The sequence below is a fragment of the Schistocerca cancellata genome, chromosome 9, assembly GCF_023864275.1.
Source record: "Schistocerca cancellata isolate TAMUIC-IGC-003103 chromosome 9, iqSchCanc2.1, whole genome shotgun sequence".
Taxonomy (NCBI): Eukaryota; Metazoa; Arthropoda; class Insecta; order Orthoptera; family Acrididae; genus Schistocerca; species Schistocerca cancellata.
The window spans coordinates 192,764,454-192,786,592 of NC_064634.1; the positions used below are offsets into that span (position 1 = coordinate 192,764,454).

At 38.0% G+C, this 22,139-nt stretch overlaps 1 protein-coding gene across 2 annotated transcripts in view; it reads right to left on the reverse strand.

Annotated features, from left to right (window-relative positions):
* Positions 1-22,139, reverse strand: part of LOC126100347 (protein I'm not dead yet-like) — a 246,832-nt gene that overhangs the window by 53,031 nt on the left and 171,662 nt on the right. For both annotated transcript variants that reach the window (XM_049910958.1, XM_049910959.1), the window contains exons 2-4: positions 10,888-11,059; positions 1,222-1,315; positions 128-242 (exon numbers count right to left, since the gene is read on the reverse strand). In XM_049910958.1, coding sequence (XP_049766915.1) covers positions 128-242; positions 1,222-1,315; positions 10,888-11,059 — 381 coding nt within the window. The remainder of the gene's footprint in view (positions 1-127; positions 243-1,221; positions 1,316-10,887; positions 11,060-22,139) is intronic.

The following is a 22,139-nucleotide window of genomic DNA, read 5'->3' on the forward strand; positions in this document are numbered from 1 at the left end:
GCAGTCAAGGTAGGCAGTTAATTCACCTGTGAGTACAACCAAAACAGTTTTAGAATTAAAAAAAAGAACTATGAATAATTTGTTTCTGGATCTCGCTAGTACAGACTCATGTGGTTACTTGACTTACAGCTTTCAGTTCCTCCAAAACTGCTTGAACAATTGGTGTCATCATTGCTGTAGTGGCTGTGTTTGAGATCCACATGGATAGGACCATGGTGGTCAGCATGAAGCCAAGTGTTAACCTGAACAGATATCATCATGCCGTAGCTCAAAAGTGTAACAAAGTGTTTGTGTAAGTAGCATTGTACTTAAATAAATCTGATTAGGTAACATGATAAAGTCAAAATATACTATGTAGGATTGTGAGACCTTCATCATTTGTACTACAGACAGACGAATGCAGCAAAATAGCAAAATTTCTAAATAATGTGTAATTTCAGATTTATTCTTAGGTAGTGTGTTTATATCAGCTCAGAAGATCTGATGCAAAATACAACCACTGTCTGAGAACTAGGTAAGGCTTTACACATAGCTAACATGTGAGATAGGCAATATGTTGTCAACAATTATGCTTTCTTGGAATTGAAAGTCACTGCTACAGAATGACTTGTGTGTTGTCAGCCTTTTCTTTCCCTGTACAACCTGCTGGAAAACCTATGCATATTTAGTGATTACATTTTGAATATTATGAATAGAAGACTATGGGATTCTCTGTATTAAAACAAAGATCTGCAACATAACTTTACAAATACAAAGTACTTTTTTGGATAGTAGGCTGCATCAAGCATTTTGATAGTAATCTTTTAAATGCTCTACTGAAATTACAGACATCTATAAAAGGTGCTTTATAGACTTATAGATGCAGTAAGCCACCAAATAAATAAACTATGATCATACAGTGCAATTGTTCTGCTTTTTATTTTTTGAAAATTGATGGTGTAGAGACACAAGAGTTGGAATACAATATATCATGGTTGGAGTACTTATGAGCATCATTTACTGACAATTTATATAGTGGTAGCTCCATCACTTAAAAATATGATTTTCAGGACAAAAGTATAAATAACTGACAACGTGAAACATTCTTTTGACTGGTATTAAATTTGTAGATGAGATCAAGATGATTGTCAAGTAAATATTAACTAATTATTTTTACAAGCGAATTTTAACCCTGTTGAGGAACAAAGTCAGAAATGCCCAAAACAATAACAAAGGACTCACCTGCGTGGGCTTGTTCCGATAATGAGGATAGTCTTCAGAGCTATCCTTTTGTGAAGATTACAGTGTTCCATTGCAATGGCAACAATGAGACCACCTGTCAACAGAAGAGACAAGTAGATAAAGACACAGAAAATTTATTCTACAGAAATATTTATATCTACATAATTTAAGATGACATAAGGCAAATTAGGAATAATACCACTGTTTACTATTTTGTGCACTATAGCTTGTCACTTCCCCACAAGGAGTACTGGACCGGCTAAATGTGATCCCCACCTTGGATGCAGACTCTCACTGGATATACAGCACATAAAAGAAATAGACACGTAAATGTATTTTGCATTTCTACGAAAGCAAAAGTGACACATAGAGATGATGTTCTGTATAATTGAAACTGGAATCTTATTGTTACAAATTACAAAACATTACTTCATAATGCTGCCATGAACAGTTGCTCATATAGCTTGACGAATAGCACGCTAGCTTGCAAGACAGAGAGGCAGGTCAGACCTGGACCAAATCCATGTAATGGATTAATGACAACGGCTCTGGCACACCAGACAACCAGTGTGTGTGTTTTTTTAGACAGTTTTCCATGCTGGAATGGTTCCCAATATGATACACAATCAGACCTCTTAAATATAGATTTTGATGAATCTTGTATGTATTGTAGAGGGATCTGTTCTGAGTATCTGGCTAGCAGCTTTGCATGCCTGGACCCTAGTTTCCAAAAAAATCAATGTTGAAGTTTCATGCATACCTCCTAAACCCATAACATTGATGTATGTGTGTATATTCAATTTCATCATGCAAAATCTCATTAAATAGTACATGTCATGCACAATTATTAAAAAATAATCATTTTTACCATAATAACTTCATTAAAAAAATTGATCACCACAGGAAAATTTCTTCAAGTGTGTATTCCATTTGTGGGTTGCACTTAAAACTCCAAATATTTGGATAATGTTCACTTCCTATGTTTCCTAAACATGACCTCACTTCTCATTGACCCCTCTCCCTCATGGACCATTACAGAATACCAGGCCCTGTAAGCTGCCAGCTGACATCCGTCACCAGCATCAGTTATTCGCAACACGCCACCAGTTCCCACCAACATAGTTTGCGACTTCAGTGCCTGTTCCACCACAATGTGCCATCTGTATTCTCCCCCATGACACCAGTTTCTCAGAACTACACATGTGGGAACTGGCTTTACAACATGTCCTTGGTTCTCACCACCCATCCTGTCTTAATTTATGTTAATTTCTTCAGTATCAGCATTTATTTTGAGTAACTATCACATTCTTCACTTCCTTTTAGTCTTCAGTATCTTATTTTCTGACTTGTAAATTCCCCTCACCCCTCCCCCCCAACACACGTGTCTACCACATATAATGCTTTTACCTTTCTGCTCTTATTAACACTTGTACTATGTTTTGTTCGTAATCTCTGTCTTACTTATTACCCTGTCTTCCACCTTTAAGCTCTCAAACTGTCAAATCTCATCGAATGTCCCAACACTCAGCCTTCCATCCTCATGCTGTCCAGTAAGTCTGCCCTGACCCAGAATTCTGGATGATTTTCCATAACTCTTCTCATTTCCTAAACCTCACCAGTCCTTTTCCTTCATCCTTTTTCTTTCCCCTTCAACCCTTCTGCCAGATGAAGGAGCCACTGGCTCCAAAAGCTTGCACAATTTCTTAACTCTTTCTTTTTATTTTTTGTTTTCTTCTGCTTCTGCTTGGTGAGTGGATTTTTTTATCTATCCAATTATATCACCTGTATATTTACTTTGAGATTGAAATGGGTACTAAACAGAACTCAGATTACAGGAATCCAAGGAAAGCAAAATGTGACTCTTATAGGAAAGACCTAAACTCACACTTATCTGAAGTCAGAAACTCAATATGGAATCTAGATCTTGAGAAAATGGCAGATGAAGTGACGTCTGCCATTATGACCTTGTACTCAAAAAATTGTCCTATCACCAAGTGATACCTTGGTGGAACAACAGCCTGGAATTGCAAAGAAAGCAGGTAAGAAGACTGTTTAATGCCACAAAAAGCAAAGGACAAAGGACAAAAAATATTGGGAGGCCCTTGCCAAACAACGTTGTGCTTACGCAAGTGAAACTACCATCCTGGAAGATATTCTGTGAGGCGGTAGAAGGTACAGCTACATGTGCCAGACTTTGTAAAATCTTCAATAGAACACCAACCAACCCAGCAGGCACTCTAAGGTGTGCAAGGACAGCACATGAGATGCTGGATATGCTACTCAAGATTCCCTTCCTTCGATGCACTCTGGCAGACAATACAGACCAAGATTCAGTCCCTGAGAGGCACTGGCTTACAGATAATCTGATGGAGAACTGTGAATCTGCCAGAGAATGTGTTGGGGGGAGGAGGGCGGGGGGAATCCAGTGGATGGTGGGAACACTTCAATTGTTCATGTCACTAGGCCCTGATGGAATCTTTACAGATCTACTGAAACAAGCAGGAGAGAGACTGATTAGAGTCCTACGCAGAATTTTTAGTCAGCATAGCAGCTGGAGACATTCCTAATGCTTGGAGAACAGTGATGGTTGTTTCCATTGTGAAGACAGGGAAAACTGATCATACCAAGGCTAAGGATATGAGACCAATCAAGCTGTCCTACTTTATCCTAAAGCCATTAGAAAATCTGGTTAATGTGCATGTTAGAGAAGGGAAGTTAACTGAGGTTACTCAGCATGTAACCCAACATGCATATCAACCAGGCAAATAATGAAAAAGCACTTCATCAACTTGTTGGGAAGGTGAAAAAGGACTACACTTGCAGGAAATTGCTCTCTGCTTCTGCCTGGATATTGAATGGGCTTTTAGCAATATAGACTTTGAATCCATGGTTAAAGCTGCAGAAGAGCAAGGCATTAACACCCTATATGTAAGTGGATTAATACCATGCTCAGTAACCGATAGAAGCAATCATGTTGAATGAGAAAATAGTGATGAACACCACCAGAGGATGCCTACAAGAAGGCATTCTGTCGCCACTACTGTGGAATCTAGTGGGGACTGAATTCCTCATACAATTAAATACTAGTGGTCATATCCACCAAGGTTACACAGATAATTTAGTCATAATAATATTTGGCAAATTTACTAGCATCATTAGAATAATGGCACAGTGTACATTGAACATTGTGCAAAACTGGTGCAGGAAACAGAATCTAAGAGTCAGTCCCAATAAAACTGTTGCAGTATGCTCATGAGGATACATATCCAGGACACATACTGAAATCTCAAGCTCTTTGACAAAACTCTACCAGTACAGGGGATAGTGAAGTATCTAGAGGTAATCTTGGATGCAAAACTATCTTGGACCCCACACATAAAGAATGTATGTTCCAAAGCGAATGATGGAATTATGTGCACTAGAAGGGCCTGTGGTAAAAATGGGGTCTAAGCCCCAGGAGCATGTACTGGATATATACCGCTGTAATGATACCTATGACATGTTTTGTGGCTACAGCATGCTGGAATTAAGTACAACAGAATGTTGCTGCTAAGGAGCTTGGTTAGGTGCAAAGATGGGCCTGCTTAGCCATAACATGTGGAATTAGCAGCACGCCCACTTCTGGGATGGGGACTATTCTGGACATGCTCCCATGACACCTTTGGGTTACAATGGAGGCAGTAGCAGGGACATACAAAATCTGGAAATAATTAGAAACTTACAGAAAATGCAGACCCCCCATCAATATAGTAAATGTGGTGAATACAGGAGTGGTCAGGAAAAGCCGGATGACTATACAACAACTTTGGCTGTTTCAATAAACCTTTCAAGGTAATAATAGGTAGCAGTGGAAGAATGAACCTTGATACCACTCAGGGAGACATAGTATGGTTTACTGACAGATCAAAAAACACACAAAGGTGCTGCAGCCTGGGTGTACAGGGTACAGCCTAGACTAGAGAGAGTAGCCTCTCTAGGGAAGCTTGCTACACATTCCAGGAGGAAAATATCTGCTATCGGAGTGTGTGCAGAGGAGAATTTCCACAAGTGCTACATGGATTGTGCCTCTACATTCATTGAGACAGCCTAGCAGCTCTGAAATCTCTATCAGCTCCTGCAAGGAGATCAAAGATCATTGCAGAGTGCCATGAAGCCCTTGTAAGACTAGTGGAAAACAACAATGTAAACCTGCTCTGGGTCCTGGGTAAGCAAGGAATCAGTGGCAATGAACAAGCTGATAGACTGGCCAGGACAGGTGCAATACCTCCATCTGTTAGACTGGAACCTAACCTAACTATCACTAGACTAATGATAACAACAACATTATGTAGTTAGATTAAGAGGCATACAAAGAATATTTGATTAATAAAAGGACCGCACCTACTCATCATCACCAATTTTGTCCAAATATATGATATATCCAGTTCGTAGCTAGAAATGAATGTGACGGAAGTAGGAGCTCCAGATAGCCAAGAGTTTAGAAGAAAGCAGCATTTTTGGTAGGATCAGGTGGGGCATGAACCATTTTGATAGTGTAGTTTCCAGGCAGCGGTTGGCACAGTGGAAAGTGTGAACGGTGAGTCAAAAGTTGTGAGATCGAGTCGCTGGGCAGACATTTTTAAAATTTTCAAATCTTATGTTACTTACAGTGCAAATAAACTGAGATAGTGCTCAATATATTGCATTTGACATGAATACACCCTCTGGCCAGGAGAACAAATTTTTTCTGTTTATTGATTCATGGGGAGGACAGACAAATCCACAATTATATGACAAATTTTTCAGGACGAAGAAGGACTGCTACTGTGTAGTATTAAAAAGATTCCCTCAAATGCACAAGACTAATGAAACCTTGTGATACCTCAACAGTTAACCATGTGTAAAGCGTATTTTCTCTGAATATTGGTGAGGATAACAGGTGATGCACAGTGAAATGTATTTTGATGCAGTGTTGCTTGTAGGTCTCGACAAGATAAGAGCATTCTTTATCAGAAAACTTCATAAATGCTCTTATCTCATCAAGGGCCACAAGGAATCATATCGAAAGAGAACATTGCATCAAAATACATTCCACGGTGCATCACCAGCTATCCCCACCAATATTTAGAGAAATGATGCTTTGCAAATGATTTACTGTTGAGCTGTGTGATGAGAGAGAACTTTTTATGAATATAGAATAAGTCTGTTTTTGATTAGAAACTTTAAAACAACCATAAAAATGCAGTGTCTACAATGTGTGCAAGATGCTGAGAAAATTACTGCTTCCCCTGTCTTTGTGCTGAATATTACCCCAATATGTGTAAATCATCAACTGTAAAATAATAAAAATACACAATTTTAAATACAATGTTCTCCTGTTTGTCTTACAATTCCTTCCTCAAAATTTATTTCCAAACTTAAATTTTTCCTTGCTGTTTCTCTTCATGCTCTTTATGGAAATGTTAACAAGTACAATAATTGAGCATTACCTCAGTTCGTTTGCAGTGTAAGCAGTGTAAAAGTAGAGAATGTTTCTGTGCAGGGACTCGATCCCAACTCCTTCGGATTACTGCTCTGTAGTTCTTTCACTCCATCAACTGCTGTCTTTGAAGTGGGCTAACGTAAATGGCTCATGCCTCGCCCACATCACAGCAAAAATGCTGCTTTTTCTAAACATTTGGCCATCCAGAACTACCAGTTTTCTGGGCAAGCCCTACATCTACAATAAATTTGGACAAATTCAGTGGTGATGAGTAGGCATGGTCCACTTGTAAGATCCAAATACAGAAACATGACAAGCTAATGATGTTGAACACATGTTTCAAGAGAAGTTCCGTAATCCTGGGCTTGAACAGGAGACAGGTTAAACTAATGGAAGGACTGATGACTGGCCATGGGAATTTTAAGGAATGCCAACAAGACACATGAAAAAAAAGCAACATCGTGTGTCATTCTGCATGATTGGTCAGAAGCCAGCAGTAGCTAGACAATGTAATTATTTCCCCATGCTTAGGCTGCTGTTACCACCACAATGCAAATGGCTGCATTTGGAGTGGTGACTTGACCAGGGCATGCAGTCTGCTGATGAACGGTATTGTATTGTGTTCTGTGATGAATCCTGGATCCACACTACTGTAGATGATGACCACTGGTAATAGTGGTGGTGACCTGGGTACAGGTCTCATTCTTTCAGTGTTTTGGAGAGGCACAGGAATGTTTCTCCAGGTGTCATGATGTAAGGAGCAATTTGGTATGACTGCATGTCATGGCTAGTCATGATTGAGGCAACTCTGAAGCAACAATGGTACATCGCAGACATTGTACATCCTGATGAAATGCGACAATATTGTAATGTCATTTTTCAACAGGGCATGTGTCTCTATGAACTATCTGCATGATGTTGAGGTACTCCTATGGTCAGCAAGATCCCCACATCTGACCCTGATAGAACGTGTGAGACCAGCTCCGACGTCAACTCTGACTTGGTGGCACCATCCAGGGTATCAGGGACCAGTTACAACAGTTGTTGCCGAGCTTACTTAAGGAGAAGACACAACAGTTTTATGACATCCTTCCCAACAAAATCAGTGCATACAGGGTGTGATCAGACAGTAATGGGAATTTCTGTTTTTCTTAATGAATCTTTATTTATTCATCAACATAAATTTCCTCTACTACAAAGTAATCCCCCCCAGATATGATACACTTGTGCCAGTGGTTTCTCCACACTTGGAAGCACTTCTGGAATTTACTTTTCATTATTGTGTTTAGCTCATTCAGTGATTTTGTTTTTATCTCAAAAATGGTGAGAAAACGATGTTCTCTTCAGCCTCAGGAATCAAAAGAAGTTGCAGAGTGCCATGTCCAGTGAATACAGTGACTGAGGCAACATAATGGTTTTGTTTTTTGCAAAAAATCATGAACAAGCATTTAGGTGTGAGTGGGAGCATGATTGTGGTGCAATTTCCACAAATGGTTTTGCCACAGTTCTGATACTTTTCTTTGGATTGCTTTATACAAACAGCACACAACTTGAAGTTAGTATTTCTTATTGACTGTACAACTGTAATCCAGCAACTCGTGATGCACTATCATATTGTAATGGAGGACAAAATTGAGAAGAACCTTCACATTTGATCAAACTAGCTGGATTTTCTTAGGCCTTGACTCTTCAGGCAGTTTCCATTGGGACAATTGGGTCTTGCTTTCAACGTCATACTAGTACACCCATGTGTTGTCACATTTTATGATCTTCTTTACAAGTTCTGGATCGTTGTCAACTTCATTCAGTAATTCTTGAGTGATGCCTATGCAATGTCATTTTTAGTTGAAATCCAACAATTTCAGAGCAAATTTTGCTGCTACACATTTCTTGGGCAAAACATCTGAAAAAACTGCTTGGCATGAGCCAAAGTATGTGCCAAAATCATCAGAAAACTCTCTGATGGTGATTCGGCAATTTTCCAGAACCAACTTTATACTTCTTCTGCATCGTTGTCAGTAACTGACATGTTAGGGCATCCAAGGTGGTCCTTATCTTCAGCGACATCTCAACACTCTTTGTAAGGTTTATACCCCTGGTAAACTCTTGTCCTACTCATAGTAGATTCACCAAAACCCACAGTCAACATTTCAAATGCAATGCTGCACTCCATTACATTTTTAAATCAACATTTAATGCAAATTCTTTGATCCATCTTTTCCAAAAGAAAAAGCTCACCTAGTGCTTGAAAGCATGTATAACCTTTTTGGCTGTCAACAGTAAACTAAATATTCAAAACAACTGAAAAAGTAAACCATTTGGAACATGTGCACCAACAAGACAAAGACATATTTTGAAAATCAGGTGTATAAATCCCATGAAATTAAAAAATTCACATTACTTTTTGGTTAAAAAAGACAGAGTAGTTCACTCTTACCCAGGATGAGAGAGTCTTACCTGTTGTGAAGATAACAGGGCAAAATCTTTGTCCCCCCTCACCCTCATGAGAGGTGAGATCCTCTCATCCTGTGTAAGAGTGAACTACCCTGCCTTTTTCAACCTTCTCCGGCCTATCCCTCAATCCTCTCCAAATAATGAACTGGAAGATCTGAAAGCCATGATTGTATCATGCACTTTTATATGTGTTTATCAGCAATACTAAATATTTTGCCTCCTGAACGTAAGTACTGTCCAGCAATCTGTCTTATAATTTTGTAGTTTTATCAAGTGAATTTTGCTTTTGACACAATCAAAATGGAATAAACAAATCCACAATCTGATTTAAAAATGAAATAAGAAAGAATGAAAGAAGAAAAATTGTGTGCTTTACACTTGTGTCTTAAAAGATACTTTTTTGAGACAGTTAAAAAAATTGAACAATAAGATTATCCTCTAAAGATGCCAAATAAAATTTGTGTTGAGGCCTTCCAATGACTATGGAATTTGCACACTCACATGTCAACATGGTTGCTCTTTACAGCATTTGTGGATACTATTAAAAGCTCTCTTAATATTACCTGTGACCATCACAACAATGTGATATTATGTAGAAAATACAGTAATAAAATTAGAAAGGTTAAACACTGTACAGACTTTTAATGTAATCATTCTTGCCACGTGTGATCTGTGAACAAATGGGATGAGGTTGAGGTGCACTACACAAAGCACACCATGTTGTCTAATGGAATTTGGATGTAGCTATAAATACAAAGGATAGGATGATTATAAATTATTTGATGATTTAATAAGGTATATTATCACCAACTTTGAACATGGATGCATAATCATACCACAATATAAAAGAGGGAAGTTAGAAATTATGATACTGCCACTGAATTGCATAGTTATCTAGAGAAGTACGTATACATTTCTCTTATTGGAGAATATGGTGTAATTACTAAGTGTAGCTGTGTGCTTCCATAAACACAAAGAGAGAATGTTCTTGTGTTTCAACTTGGCATTCAGATATTATGCTTCAGATATCTCAATCAAAATGTAGTATAAATATATTTGCAGCAGAAAATGCATTTGTGGTAAAGGGGAAAGATGCACCTGAAGTCAGTTTCAAGTCAACTAAGTGTATGAAAGTTTCCCACAGAGCCCTCAGAAATCAGTGAGGACTGTCATCTAGCAATGGTTAAGACTCTACAGTGTGACTGAGGTGGACCCCATACAAACTCTGAATGATCCTACATGGAGGCAGATATTTTGTGAAATGTATTTGAGTTCAGAGCATCTGTCTCTGCAGCTGAGTGGTCAGTGCATCTGATTGCCATGCCAAGGACCCAGGTCCAATTCCTAATATGCCAGAGATTTTTCCTTGGGGGTATGAATAGAATAGGGTCCAGCCAGCCACTGAGGAGCTGCTTGAATGAGAAGTAGTGACTGCAAGGCCTGGAAAATTGACAACAGCCAGGGCAACAGCCCTTCCATACCGCATCTGAACGACAGTGTAGGGCAGAAGATTACAGATGATACAGCAGGCACTCAGCATCATATGGTCCTCTGGGCTTGCTTGTGGAGTTTTTTTTTATGTTAGGGAAACAGAAATTTTTTCAGTTTTCATTTTCAGTCTTTCTTCAGAACTAATTTATTTGTAGATTTGCTTTGGTACAGTTTGAGATATGAATGACAGTTGCCTTTAGACGAGTCAAGAAAAGCAATCAGAAACACAAGCAACTACTCGGCTGTATATGCGTACTTACCTACAAACATCATGTTGGTTTCTTTCAGGTACTGAATGCAGACATCATTGGAACTGAGTATGCCCAGCATTGGATACAAGACGACAGGCAACAGTGAAGTTATGGGCAGTGGGAGAACTTCTGTCATCCAGTAGACGGCCATCACAAGCACAACAAAGCCACATCGTGACTCCTGCAAGCAACAAAATGCTGCCTTCAGTTGCTTACTTGGTGGGCCATTTGAAAATTTAAAATGATTTTCTGCTAAATTCAGTTTCTGTCTTGCAGACAGGCAACACTGTAATTATTTCTTCTTTGCACTTTCTGCTACGCTATACAAGAGCTCTTAGGTAGTAGTGCTTAGTCGGTTACTTATCTGTAAATAATTAGCATATGTTAAAATGCAAACTGAGAATAAATGGGTGAGATTTATACAAATTACATGACTGTGCATGTTGTCTAAGTACTTATATTTTATATTTGTTGATCTAATATTATATTACAGCGTAGACTGTAGAGATAATACTGGACAGGTTAAAAGGGCATAATGTAGCAAGTTTTCACAGAAAATGACTTCATAGTGAAGCAGTGAATGGAACTTGAATGTGGAGTAATGAATGTTCGTCTATGCCAGCATAACTGTTTATTTTTAATAAACTAACACACAATACCCGTACCATAGCACACAGAGATTCTTTGACAAGGTGCATATATATTTACCCCATTTCAAGTCCTGCTGAACCCATAGATCCCAGAAGTTTGTAACACGTTTTCCATAATTAATTTTTCAGCCTTTCTGTGTAAACAGTTTTGATCATATGCATGAAATAAATTATTAAATTTGAAACATATAGCAGGCTTATTTTCTGCTTGTGTACTTACTGCTTATTGCTATGTTAGTTGGTTTCATGTTCCATGGATCATTTGCTCGATGAACCTTAATGATGTGGAATGAGTCATTTTACATTTGCATTGCAAATTAATTTGTAAATATGGCTACATGCTGAACATTTATAAGTTTTATTATTATTATTATTATTAAATATCCAGATGTCAGAAATCGCTACCCACCAACTTTTATACATTACAGTAATAGAAATTCTTCTACAGAATAGGAGTTGTCAAGGAAAATCATTTTCAGTTTGTTTTCAAATTTCACATTACTATCAGTCAGATATTTTATATCACTAGGTAAGTTATCAAAAAATTTAGTCACAGTATGGTGCACGCCTTTTTCTGTTATGACAACTCAAATGTGGAGTAATGACTGTTGATCTATGCCTGCATAACTGTTTATTTTTAATAAACTAACACACAATACCCATACCATAGCACACAGAGATTCTTTGACAAGGTGCATACATATTTATTCCATTTCAAGTCCTGCTGAACCCATAGATCCAAGAAATTTGTAACACATTTTCCATAATTAAATTTTTCAGCCTTTCTTTGTAAACGGTTTTGATCATATGGATGAAATAAATTATTAAATTTGAAACATATAGCAGGCTTATTTTCTGCTTGTACACTCACTGCAACCAATTTTGCTTTTGTTAAACCACTCTGAAAGTTTTGACAGAGATTTCCGTAGTTGTCTTTACAGTTTCTACACTCTAAAACTGGCAGTGTCATTGTTTCTGTGTATTGTTCCCCAAATGGTAATTTTGAAAACTTCACCAACAAACTGGAAAGCTGTCTATCTCATTTAGCGCACCTAGGAGCAAAAATTGCCTTATGTGGAGACTTCAACACCAATATTGGGACGGCAATAACAAAGAGGGAATTTTTATGAACTTAGTAAGAAGCTGTGGACTATTTGTTGCAAGTTGTCTACCACCAAGAGCAGATGCCTGTCTTGATACAGTTGCTACAAACTTAAACAGTTGGGACTACAGAGAAAGTGTGGTCAACCCTGTGCTTGCTGGTCACAGTGCAGTAATCATGAAGCTATGGGCAAACTCAGTACGTACTCAACAAATTCCCAGTTGGCATCCAAATTACGTTTTCAGAAGTAGGGTTATTACAAACAAAAATTTAGATGATTTGAAAACTGCAGTGTCTTCTGAAGATTGGCATCAAATGTGTGAAGAACTGGCACCAAATAATACACTTAGTTCCATGTTACAGATTCTTAAAGCCTGATCTGATGAAAATTTTCCACTAAAACCCATGAGACATCCAATTTCCAAATCAAAATACACACGCAAAACTGTCAAATGAAAGAGTTGATGTACCTTTATATCAGCTGAAATAAAATTCATGTTTCAACTACTAAATGATAAAGTCAAATCCACTGAAGATATTGGCATCAAGGACAGACTATACTGCAATTACCTATAGGCTAAAAGGATGCACAGAAAAAAAGTAAAGAAAGCAAAGAAAGGAAAGCTATGCTAGGTTTAATGAATAAGCTCACCATCCTTGCAAGGCAACATGGGATCCAATAATGAACATAGGCAAACGTCCACTTCTTACTCTAATTCCTGCAGTCTAGATGAATTTAACGAATATTTTATAATCATAGTAAAAAGCACAGCAGGTGAAATTCCTGAGTTCAGAACAGATCCTGAAGTTGCTACGAAATTAGGAAATAAATTCAGCATGGTAATGTGGACGAGAGTGTATCCAAAACACACAATAGAAATTGTAAAAGACAACAAATACTCAGGGACCCCTGATATTTATGGCATGTCCTGAACTATATTGAAAACTATAGTTTGCATAATAGCTTAACCACTGTCAGCAGTAATAAATAAATGCCTCCATGCCAGGGAATTTCCAGACTTCCTGATTGTAGCACGCACAGTACCAGTTTGCAAAAAAAGTAAACTACATGAAGTTCACACTACAGACTTATAACACCAGTGCCAGCCAAGGTGATGGAAGCCATAATGAAAGATCAGCTGTTAAGTTATTTTGAAGGAAATAACCTCTTTTATGATACACAACATGACTTTTGGAAAGGCAAGTCAACTACAACAGCAGTACTTGACTTAGTTACAAATAACAGTCAGAGTTTTGAAGACAGGTAGTCTATAGCATTGGTGCCTTGTGACCTTAGTAAGGCATTTATTGTATCACACATAAGGCCAATTTCAGCAAGCTAAAATCATATGGTATTGTGGTAGCTGTTCCACAAACTATCAATTCCTGCCTAAATGACAACACATTGTATCAGTTCAAGGGGCAGAATCAGATGAAATAAAGTTAAAACATGGCAAGCTACAGGGATACGTAATAGGGCTCTTGTTGTTTTTTAATTATATAGTAATCAATAGGCATAACTTGCAGTTTGCAGATGACACAACCTTATTCTCAAAAGTGGAGAATGTGCTTCAAGGTGTTCAACAAGCAGAAGTCATATTCAGTGCAGCCAATGCCTGGTTCATCATGAACAAGATAAAAGTTAAGGAAGACAAAACACAGAGGATGACATGCAGCCTAAGTGATACTAGAGCACTGGGTGACACAGCAGCTGTTAAGCTTGTGGCATTTTCAATTGATACCAAGTTAACCTAAACACTGTATATGTAGATATAATTAATGCATCTTTCAGTACTGGCACTTTCCCTAGAAAGCTGAAACAATCAATTATAAAACCATTATACAAAAATGGGGATCATTATGATGTAAAAAACTACAGGCCTTTATCAATGTTATCTTGTTTTTCAAAAATTATAGAAAGAGTAATGTATGGAAGACTCTCTACTTTCCTAAAAAAAAGTGGAATATTGGTTGATGAACAAAATGGCTTTAGAAAGAATAGATCAACTGAAACAGCTATATACAACTTTCTAAAACTTGTCCTAAATTCCATTGATAATAATGAAGTAAATTGTGGGGTCTTTTTAGATTTATCAAAGGCTTTTGACGTTATTGATCATAAACTACTGCTCGAAAAACTTAGTTGCTATGGACTCCGTGGTACTGCTCATGCATGGTTTAAGTCATATTTATCTGGCAGATCCCAGAAAGTAGAAATAGTTCATGATGGAAAGTCATACTTTTCTGGTTATAAGGAAGTTAGTTATGGGGTGCCCCAAGGATCGGTGTTGGGACCCCTGTTGTTCTTGATCTTTATAAATGACTTGCCAAACTATTTAACACAAGCTGATTGTGTACTTTTTGCTGATGATACAAGTCTCTTTATTAAAGCTCAGAATGAGACTGACCTTAACAACAAAATTGAAACAACAGCAGTTGAAGCAAGTAAATGGTTTAGGGACAACAGTTTATTTGTGAATGAGGGGAAAACATTATGGATGAATTACAGAAATGTTTCAAATAATATGAAGCCCAATATAACTGTGAAGCTAGGCCAACAGAATATACTACAAATGCCAAATACAAAATTCTTAGGAATTTGGTTAGATGAGCATCTAAAATGGGACAAGCATATAGATGTGCTCAATAAAAAGCTAAGTAAATGTTGCTATGTATTTAGAATGCTCAAAAATTGCTGCAGTGATCAAACAGTATTGTGTACATATTATGCATTTATGCATAGTCTTTTGCAATATGGTGTCATATTTTGGGGCAATTCAAGTCAGGCAAAACGCTCCTTTATTATTCAAAAACGAGCGATAAGAATCATAAAAGGAGCTGCACCTAGAGATCCATGTAGGGAAATTTTCAAGGAATATAAAATCATGACTCTTCCATCCATTTACATCTATGAAAGTATATGCTTTCTGAAGTCTCACCCCCAGTTTTCTTCTTTAAACAGTGAGTTCCATGACTATACAACAAGACAGAGTAATGAATTTCACAGAGAAGTGCATAAGAAAGCCCAATACAACAAGAGTGCAATATACCACCCAAAAATTCTCTATAGTGCTCTTCCCTTAAAAATAAAAAGGATTCAGCAGCTGAGCAGTTTTAAAAGTGAACTCAAAAGAATGTTAATCAGTAATAGTTTTTACAGTGTTAGTGAATATATGAATTCTTCAGAAAGATAGCGTGCCTTCACCTATCTTATAAGTTACTCATACACAAATTTGTGTTGTGGGGTAGACTCTTTTATGTACACACAAAAATTAATTAATCTGTCAATATAGAGTGTTATAATCATTGTTTCTTGTTGCTGTCCATTATACACAGAATATATGTAACTTATTTGTGTCCTATATTGTTACAAATTTATATCATGTAAGCTATAATTGTTTTGCCCATATATTTAATTCAGATTATTCACTGATAGTTTTTACATAACATGTTGTTATTCATATTTTTTCTGTATGTAACATATGACAAATCCCATATCATTGTACACGATAAAACGGGTGCTCAATAAACTAAACTAAACTAAACTAAACTAACCACGTATGTTCCAAACTCTCACAGGTCCTGTATCTCTTGAGGAAAATAAAAAGTTTTATATCACATCAGTATCTATTAACGCTGTTCCACAGTCACATCAGCTATGCGCTGTTATTGCGGGGCCATTCTGCATGTTGCAAGAATATACTTTTGATACAGAAGAAAGCAATGAGGATCATTACCTTAAGGGGGGTGGGGGAACTGACCATTGCAAACTAATTTTTTCGACATTAGGAGATCCGACTATTTTCAGTCAATATATTTTCAACTGCCTTGTTCACACTGAAACAAATCATGAGACCCCAATACAGCACTTGCTACAAAGACAATATAGGGCCTAGATAGGCCAAGATGTCAATTAAAAGACGCAGAATGGCTTCCAAATGGTGGCCCTAAAGTTATTTAATACTGTACCTAAGGATATTCAGTAATTACCACTCGAACAATTTAGAACTAAAATTTTGTGTACACTAAAAGAGCAACCTTTCTACAGTAAAGAAAAATACTTCTTTGGTGATAGAACAGTGTCTAACTGAGCTGCAACTCAGTGCCAATGAAAGCAGCAGCAACTCTTACTATTTTACCACAAGATTGTCTTAATATTATAATCTAGTTCTTATATACCAGTATATGTTTTACAGTACTCTTTTTAGTTCATAGTTTCAATTGCAGTTTTTTTATTAATTTAAATGTGGTAATGTTACTGTAAAATTAACATTATCTGTCCAGCTATGGCTGGTGAATGACAAAGAACTGGTAGTAAAAGGTAATAAAAAATGAAACAGAATAGATTTTTAGAGGTTCACATGTTCAACTGGATCATTTAGAAAATAAGTAACTTCTACAGCAGGCTATACAAAACATAAACAATGTTGGTTCAGATTTCGATAACCACAAGCAATTATCTAATTTAGACTTTTTGCTTCGATTAGTCTAATGCAAAGGAGGCATCCTAATGACAAATCCTGGTACCGGTAATTTGCTTCCCCTAGCCTGAGCGATTTAATATGTTATAAGATGACATCTCAAAGGCGAAACAGAAATGCCTTATTGACAGAAGAACATCAGTGTCAATTGTTTACCGGTCGCTTTTAAGGATGATTTCATTTCAAGTTTTGCTGCACGTGTAGTAAGGTAAACTTTATTACAAAATTCTGTAGCAAAATACGTAGCGGTATAACTTATAAATATTAGCACTTGGCACATCTATTGTTCACTTAGGCAATACATTATATATACCTATAATATAGCAGTCAAATTTCCATTTTCTAATATCGTAGACAATTATGAACTGAAGGACAGTGGAGACGCGATTGTTAGCTAATTTCGAAGTTCGTTTCCTATGTGCCAAGCTCTTTTTATCTGGTGCAGCCTAATCATAATTGATCTCTTTCTCAGTTCGATACCTGTCGCTGAAGGAAGTACCATTGTTGGTGTCCCAGGTCTGTGAAACGACGCTTCGTGCTAATTTTACAGTGCTTCATTCTTAACCGCACCATAATGCCTCATTGCGTGAATCATTTCTGATAAATAAAGCATGCAAAAAATTCCAAACACGCTTGTAGAAATGGATACTTTTAGCGTATGACACAGACACACACTGAACAAATTGTAACTGTTAGAGTATTTTCTTCGTGAAATGTCACGTATTTGGAGTTCTTGTAACTGTTGTTGTTGTTGTGGTCTTCAGTCCTGAGACTGGTTTGATGCAGCTCTCCATGCTACTCTATCCTGTGCAAGCTTCTTCATCTCCCAGTATCTACTGCAACCTACATCCTTCTGAATCTGCTTAGTGTATTCATCTCTTGGTCTCCCTCTACGATTTTTACCCTCCACACTGCCCTCCAATGCTAAATTTGTGATCCCTTGATGCCTCAAAACATGTCCTACCAACCGATCCCTTCTTCTAGTCAAGTTGTGCCACAAACTTCTCTTCTCCCCAATCCTATTCAATACCTCCTCATTAGTTACGTGATCTACCCACCTTATCTTCAGCATTCTTCTGTAGCACCACATTTCGAAAGCTTCTATTCTCTTCTTGTCCAAACTATTTATCGTTCATGTTTCACTTCCATACATGGCTACACTCCATACAAATACTTTCAAAAACGACTTCCTGACACTTAAATCTATACTCGATGTTAACAAATTCCTCTTCTTGAGAAACGCTTTCCTTGCCATTGCCAGTCTACATTTTATATCCTCTCTACTTCGACCATCATCGGTTATTTTACTCCCTAAATAGCAAAACTCCTTTACTACTTTAAGTGTCTCATTTCCAAATCTAATTCCCTCAGCATCACCCGACTTAATTTGACTACATTCCATTATCCTCGTTTTACTTTTGTTGATGTTCATCTTATATCCTCCTTTCAAGACACTGTCCATTCCATTCAACTGCTCTTCCAAGTCCTTTGCTGTCTCTGACAGAATTACAATGTCATCGGCGAACCTCAAAGTTTTTACTTCTTCTCCATGAATTTTAATACACACTCCGAATTTTTCTTTTGTTTCCTTTACTGCTTGCTCAATATACAGATTGAATAACATCAGGGAGAGGCTACAACCCTGTCTTACTCCTTTCCCAACCACTGCTTCCCTTTCATACCCCTCGACTCTTATAACTGCCATCTGGTTTCTGTACAAACTGTAAATAGCCTTTCGCTCCCTGTATTTTACCCCTGCCACCTTCAGAATTTGAAAGAGAGTATTCCAGTTAACATTGTCAAAAGCTTTCTCTAAGTCTACAAATGCTAGAAACGTAGGTTTGCCTTTTCTTAATCTTTCTTCTAAGATAAGTCGTAAGGTCAGTATTGCCTCAAGTGTTCCAACATTTCTACGGAATCCAAACTGATCTTCCCCGAGGTCGGCTTCTACCAGTTTTTCCATTCGTCTGTAAAGAATTCGCGTTAGTATTTTGCAGCTGTGACTTATTAAACTGATAGTTCGGTAATTTTCACATCTGTCAACACCTGCTTTCTTTGGGATTGGAATTATTATATTCTTCTTGAAGTCTGAGGGTATTTCGCCTGTCTCATACATCGTGCTCACCAGATGGTAGAGTTTTGTCATGACTGGCTCTCCCGAGGCCATCAGTAGTTCAAATGGAATGTTGTCTACTCCCGGGGCCTTGTTTCGACTCAGGTCTTTCAGTGCTCTGTCAAACTCTTCACGCAGTATCTTATCTCTCATTTCGTCTTCATCTACATCCTCTTCCATTTCCATAATATTGTCCTCAAGTACATCGCCCTTGTATAAACCCTCTATATACTCCTTCCACCTTTCTGCCTTCCCTTCTTTGCTTAGAACTGGGTTGCCATCTGAGCTCTTGATATTCATACAAGTGGTTCTCTTCTCTCCAAAGGTCTCTTTAATTTTCCTGTAGGCAGTATCTATCTTACCCCTAGTGAGACAAGCCTCTACATCCTTACATTTGTTCTCTAGCCATCCCTGCTTAGCCATTTTGCACTTCCTGTCGATATCATTTTTGAGACGTTTGTATTCCTTTTTGCCTGCTTCATTTACTGCATTTTTATATTTTCTCCTTTCATCAATTAAATTCAATATTTGTAACTGTAACGGAAATATATTTATGACAACGGCATCTATCCGTCAGATGATTTAACTAGTTTTCTTTTTTCATAGTATAGACTATCACATTCGGATGCACTGTACGGATTGTAGCAGTTTATAGTACTTTCTTCATGAAATGCCACTATTTGAAGCTCTTGTAACGGTAATGGAAATATCTTAATGAAAACAGCATCGATTTAGTATATTCTTCGCCTCAGATAATTTAACAAGTTTTTTAGTTTTTCTTAGCTGTAGAGGTACCTTTCTAAATTATGACAGCTAAGTGATTGCACACCTGTAGGTTGTTGACAACGTCCTGAAAGAAATTTCAGTGGAGTGTATGGAGCGAAGGAAGCATGATCCTATTAGGCCTACACCTGGACAATCCATTTCTGGCACTAGTGTACACGTGTTGCTATTGGTTGGACATTGTGCAACAATGCTGACGGCTGCCGGACCCAAAAGACTCGTGGATCGAAACTGACCAACTTTCACAGGCTTCAGTCGATCCAGAACAAGGAAGCCATCGTTCTGGACATTGTGAACAAACTATACATACTAGGACTTAAAACTCCCCCCCCCCCCCCTCCGCGCCCCCTACGCGATCATACCTCTTTGTCAAATTCGCTCTTTTCTATCCACGTATGTATCAAACAAGATCGTACACACACCAACAAAGTTTGTAACTTAAACCTCACTTTTGAAGCAGGCTCTCTTCGTGTCACAAAGTATATTATGACTAATGGGAATGGCTACCAAGGCAGACAAAGCATTTCTTGCGTTGACTTCAGTACTGTGTGTAAAGAAGAAAAGGAAAACAAGACGCTGGTCCTGGGAACGTTGGAATCGAGAGAGAAATATACACATGCAAGTCTGCCAAAGGAAGCACTACACTCAGAACCAGATGATTACATCAGGTTTCTCTGAATGGACATTCAAACTTTTAGCAACTGAGTTACTTCATCCTCAGATTGAAAAAGAAGACACAAATATGCGAAAATGTATTCTCTTCTACTTGGTCCTCAACACCTCAACGTGGGAACATACATCGTCTGCAGACAACTGTAGAGCTTCCATTTTTTTTAAAATTCTACTGCACTACCACTTGTATGTTTTGCCTAGAATATTGATTTTCTTCTTAATACAACCAACTAATATACAGGGTGTTACAAAAAGGTACGGCCATACTTTCAGGAAACATTCCTCACACACACAAATAAAGAAAAGATGTTATGTGGACATGTGTCCGGAAACGCTTAATTTCCATGTTAGAGCTCATTTTAGTTTCGTCAATATGTACTGTACTTCCTCGATTCACCGCCATGATTTCATACGGGATACTCTGTATGTGCTGCTAGAACATGTGCCTTTACAAGTACGACACAACATGTGGTTCATGCACGATGGAGCTCCTGCATATTTCAGTCGAAGTGTTCGTACGCTTCTCAATAACAGATTCGGTGACCGATGGATTGGCAGAGGCGGACCAATTCCATAGCCTCCACGCTCTCCTGACCTCAACCCTCTTGACTTTCATTTATGGGGGCATTTGAAAGCTCTTGTCTACGCAACCCCGGTACCAAATGTAGAGACTCTTCGTGCTCGTATTGTGGACGGCTGTGATACAATACGCCATTCTCCGAGGTTGCATCAGCGCATCAGGGATTCCATGCGACGGAGGGTGGATGCATGAATGCTCGCTAACGGAGGACATTTTGAACATTTCCTGTAACAAAGTGTTTGAAGTCACACTGGTACGTTCTGTTGCTGTGTGTTTCCATTCCATGATTAATGTGATTTGAAGAGAAGTAATTAAATTAGCTCTAACATGGAAAGTAAGCGTTCCCGGACACATGTCCACATAACATATTTTCTTTCTTTGTATGTGAGGAATGCTTCCTGAAAGTTTGGCCGTACCTTTTTGTAACACCCTGTATATAGCTGTGAAGGACATACCCCCTCTATCATTTTGGTAACTGCCGCTAATGTACATAGACGTGACAAAAATTCATAGGGTACCTCCTTGCTCGGCGTAGTGCAGCAACCTTACTTGGCATGAACTCAACAAGTTCCCTGCAAAAATATTGATCCATGCTGCCTCTATAGCGGTCCATAACTGCGTATCTGTTGCCTGTGCAGGATTTTGTTCACGAGCTGACCTTTGGATTATGTTCCATAAATGTTCGATGAGAATCATGTCGGGCGATCTGGGTGGCCAAATCATTCGCGCAAATTGTCCAGAATATTCTTGAAACCAATCGCGAACAACTGTGACCCTGTGACATGGCACATTGTCATCCGAAAAAATTTCAACGTTGAATGGCTGGAAATGATCTTCAGGTAGCCGAACATAACTGTTTCCAGTTCAATGATCGATTCAC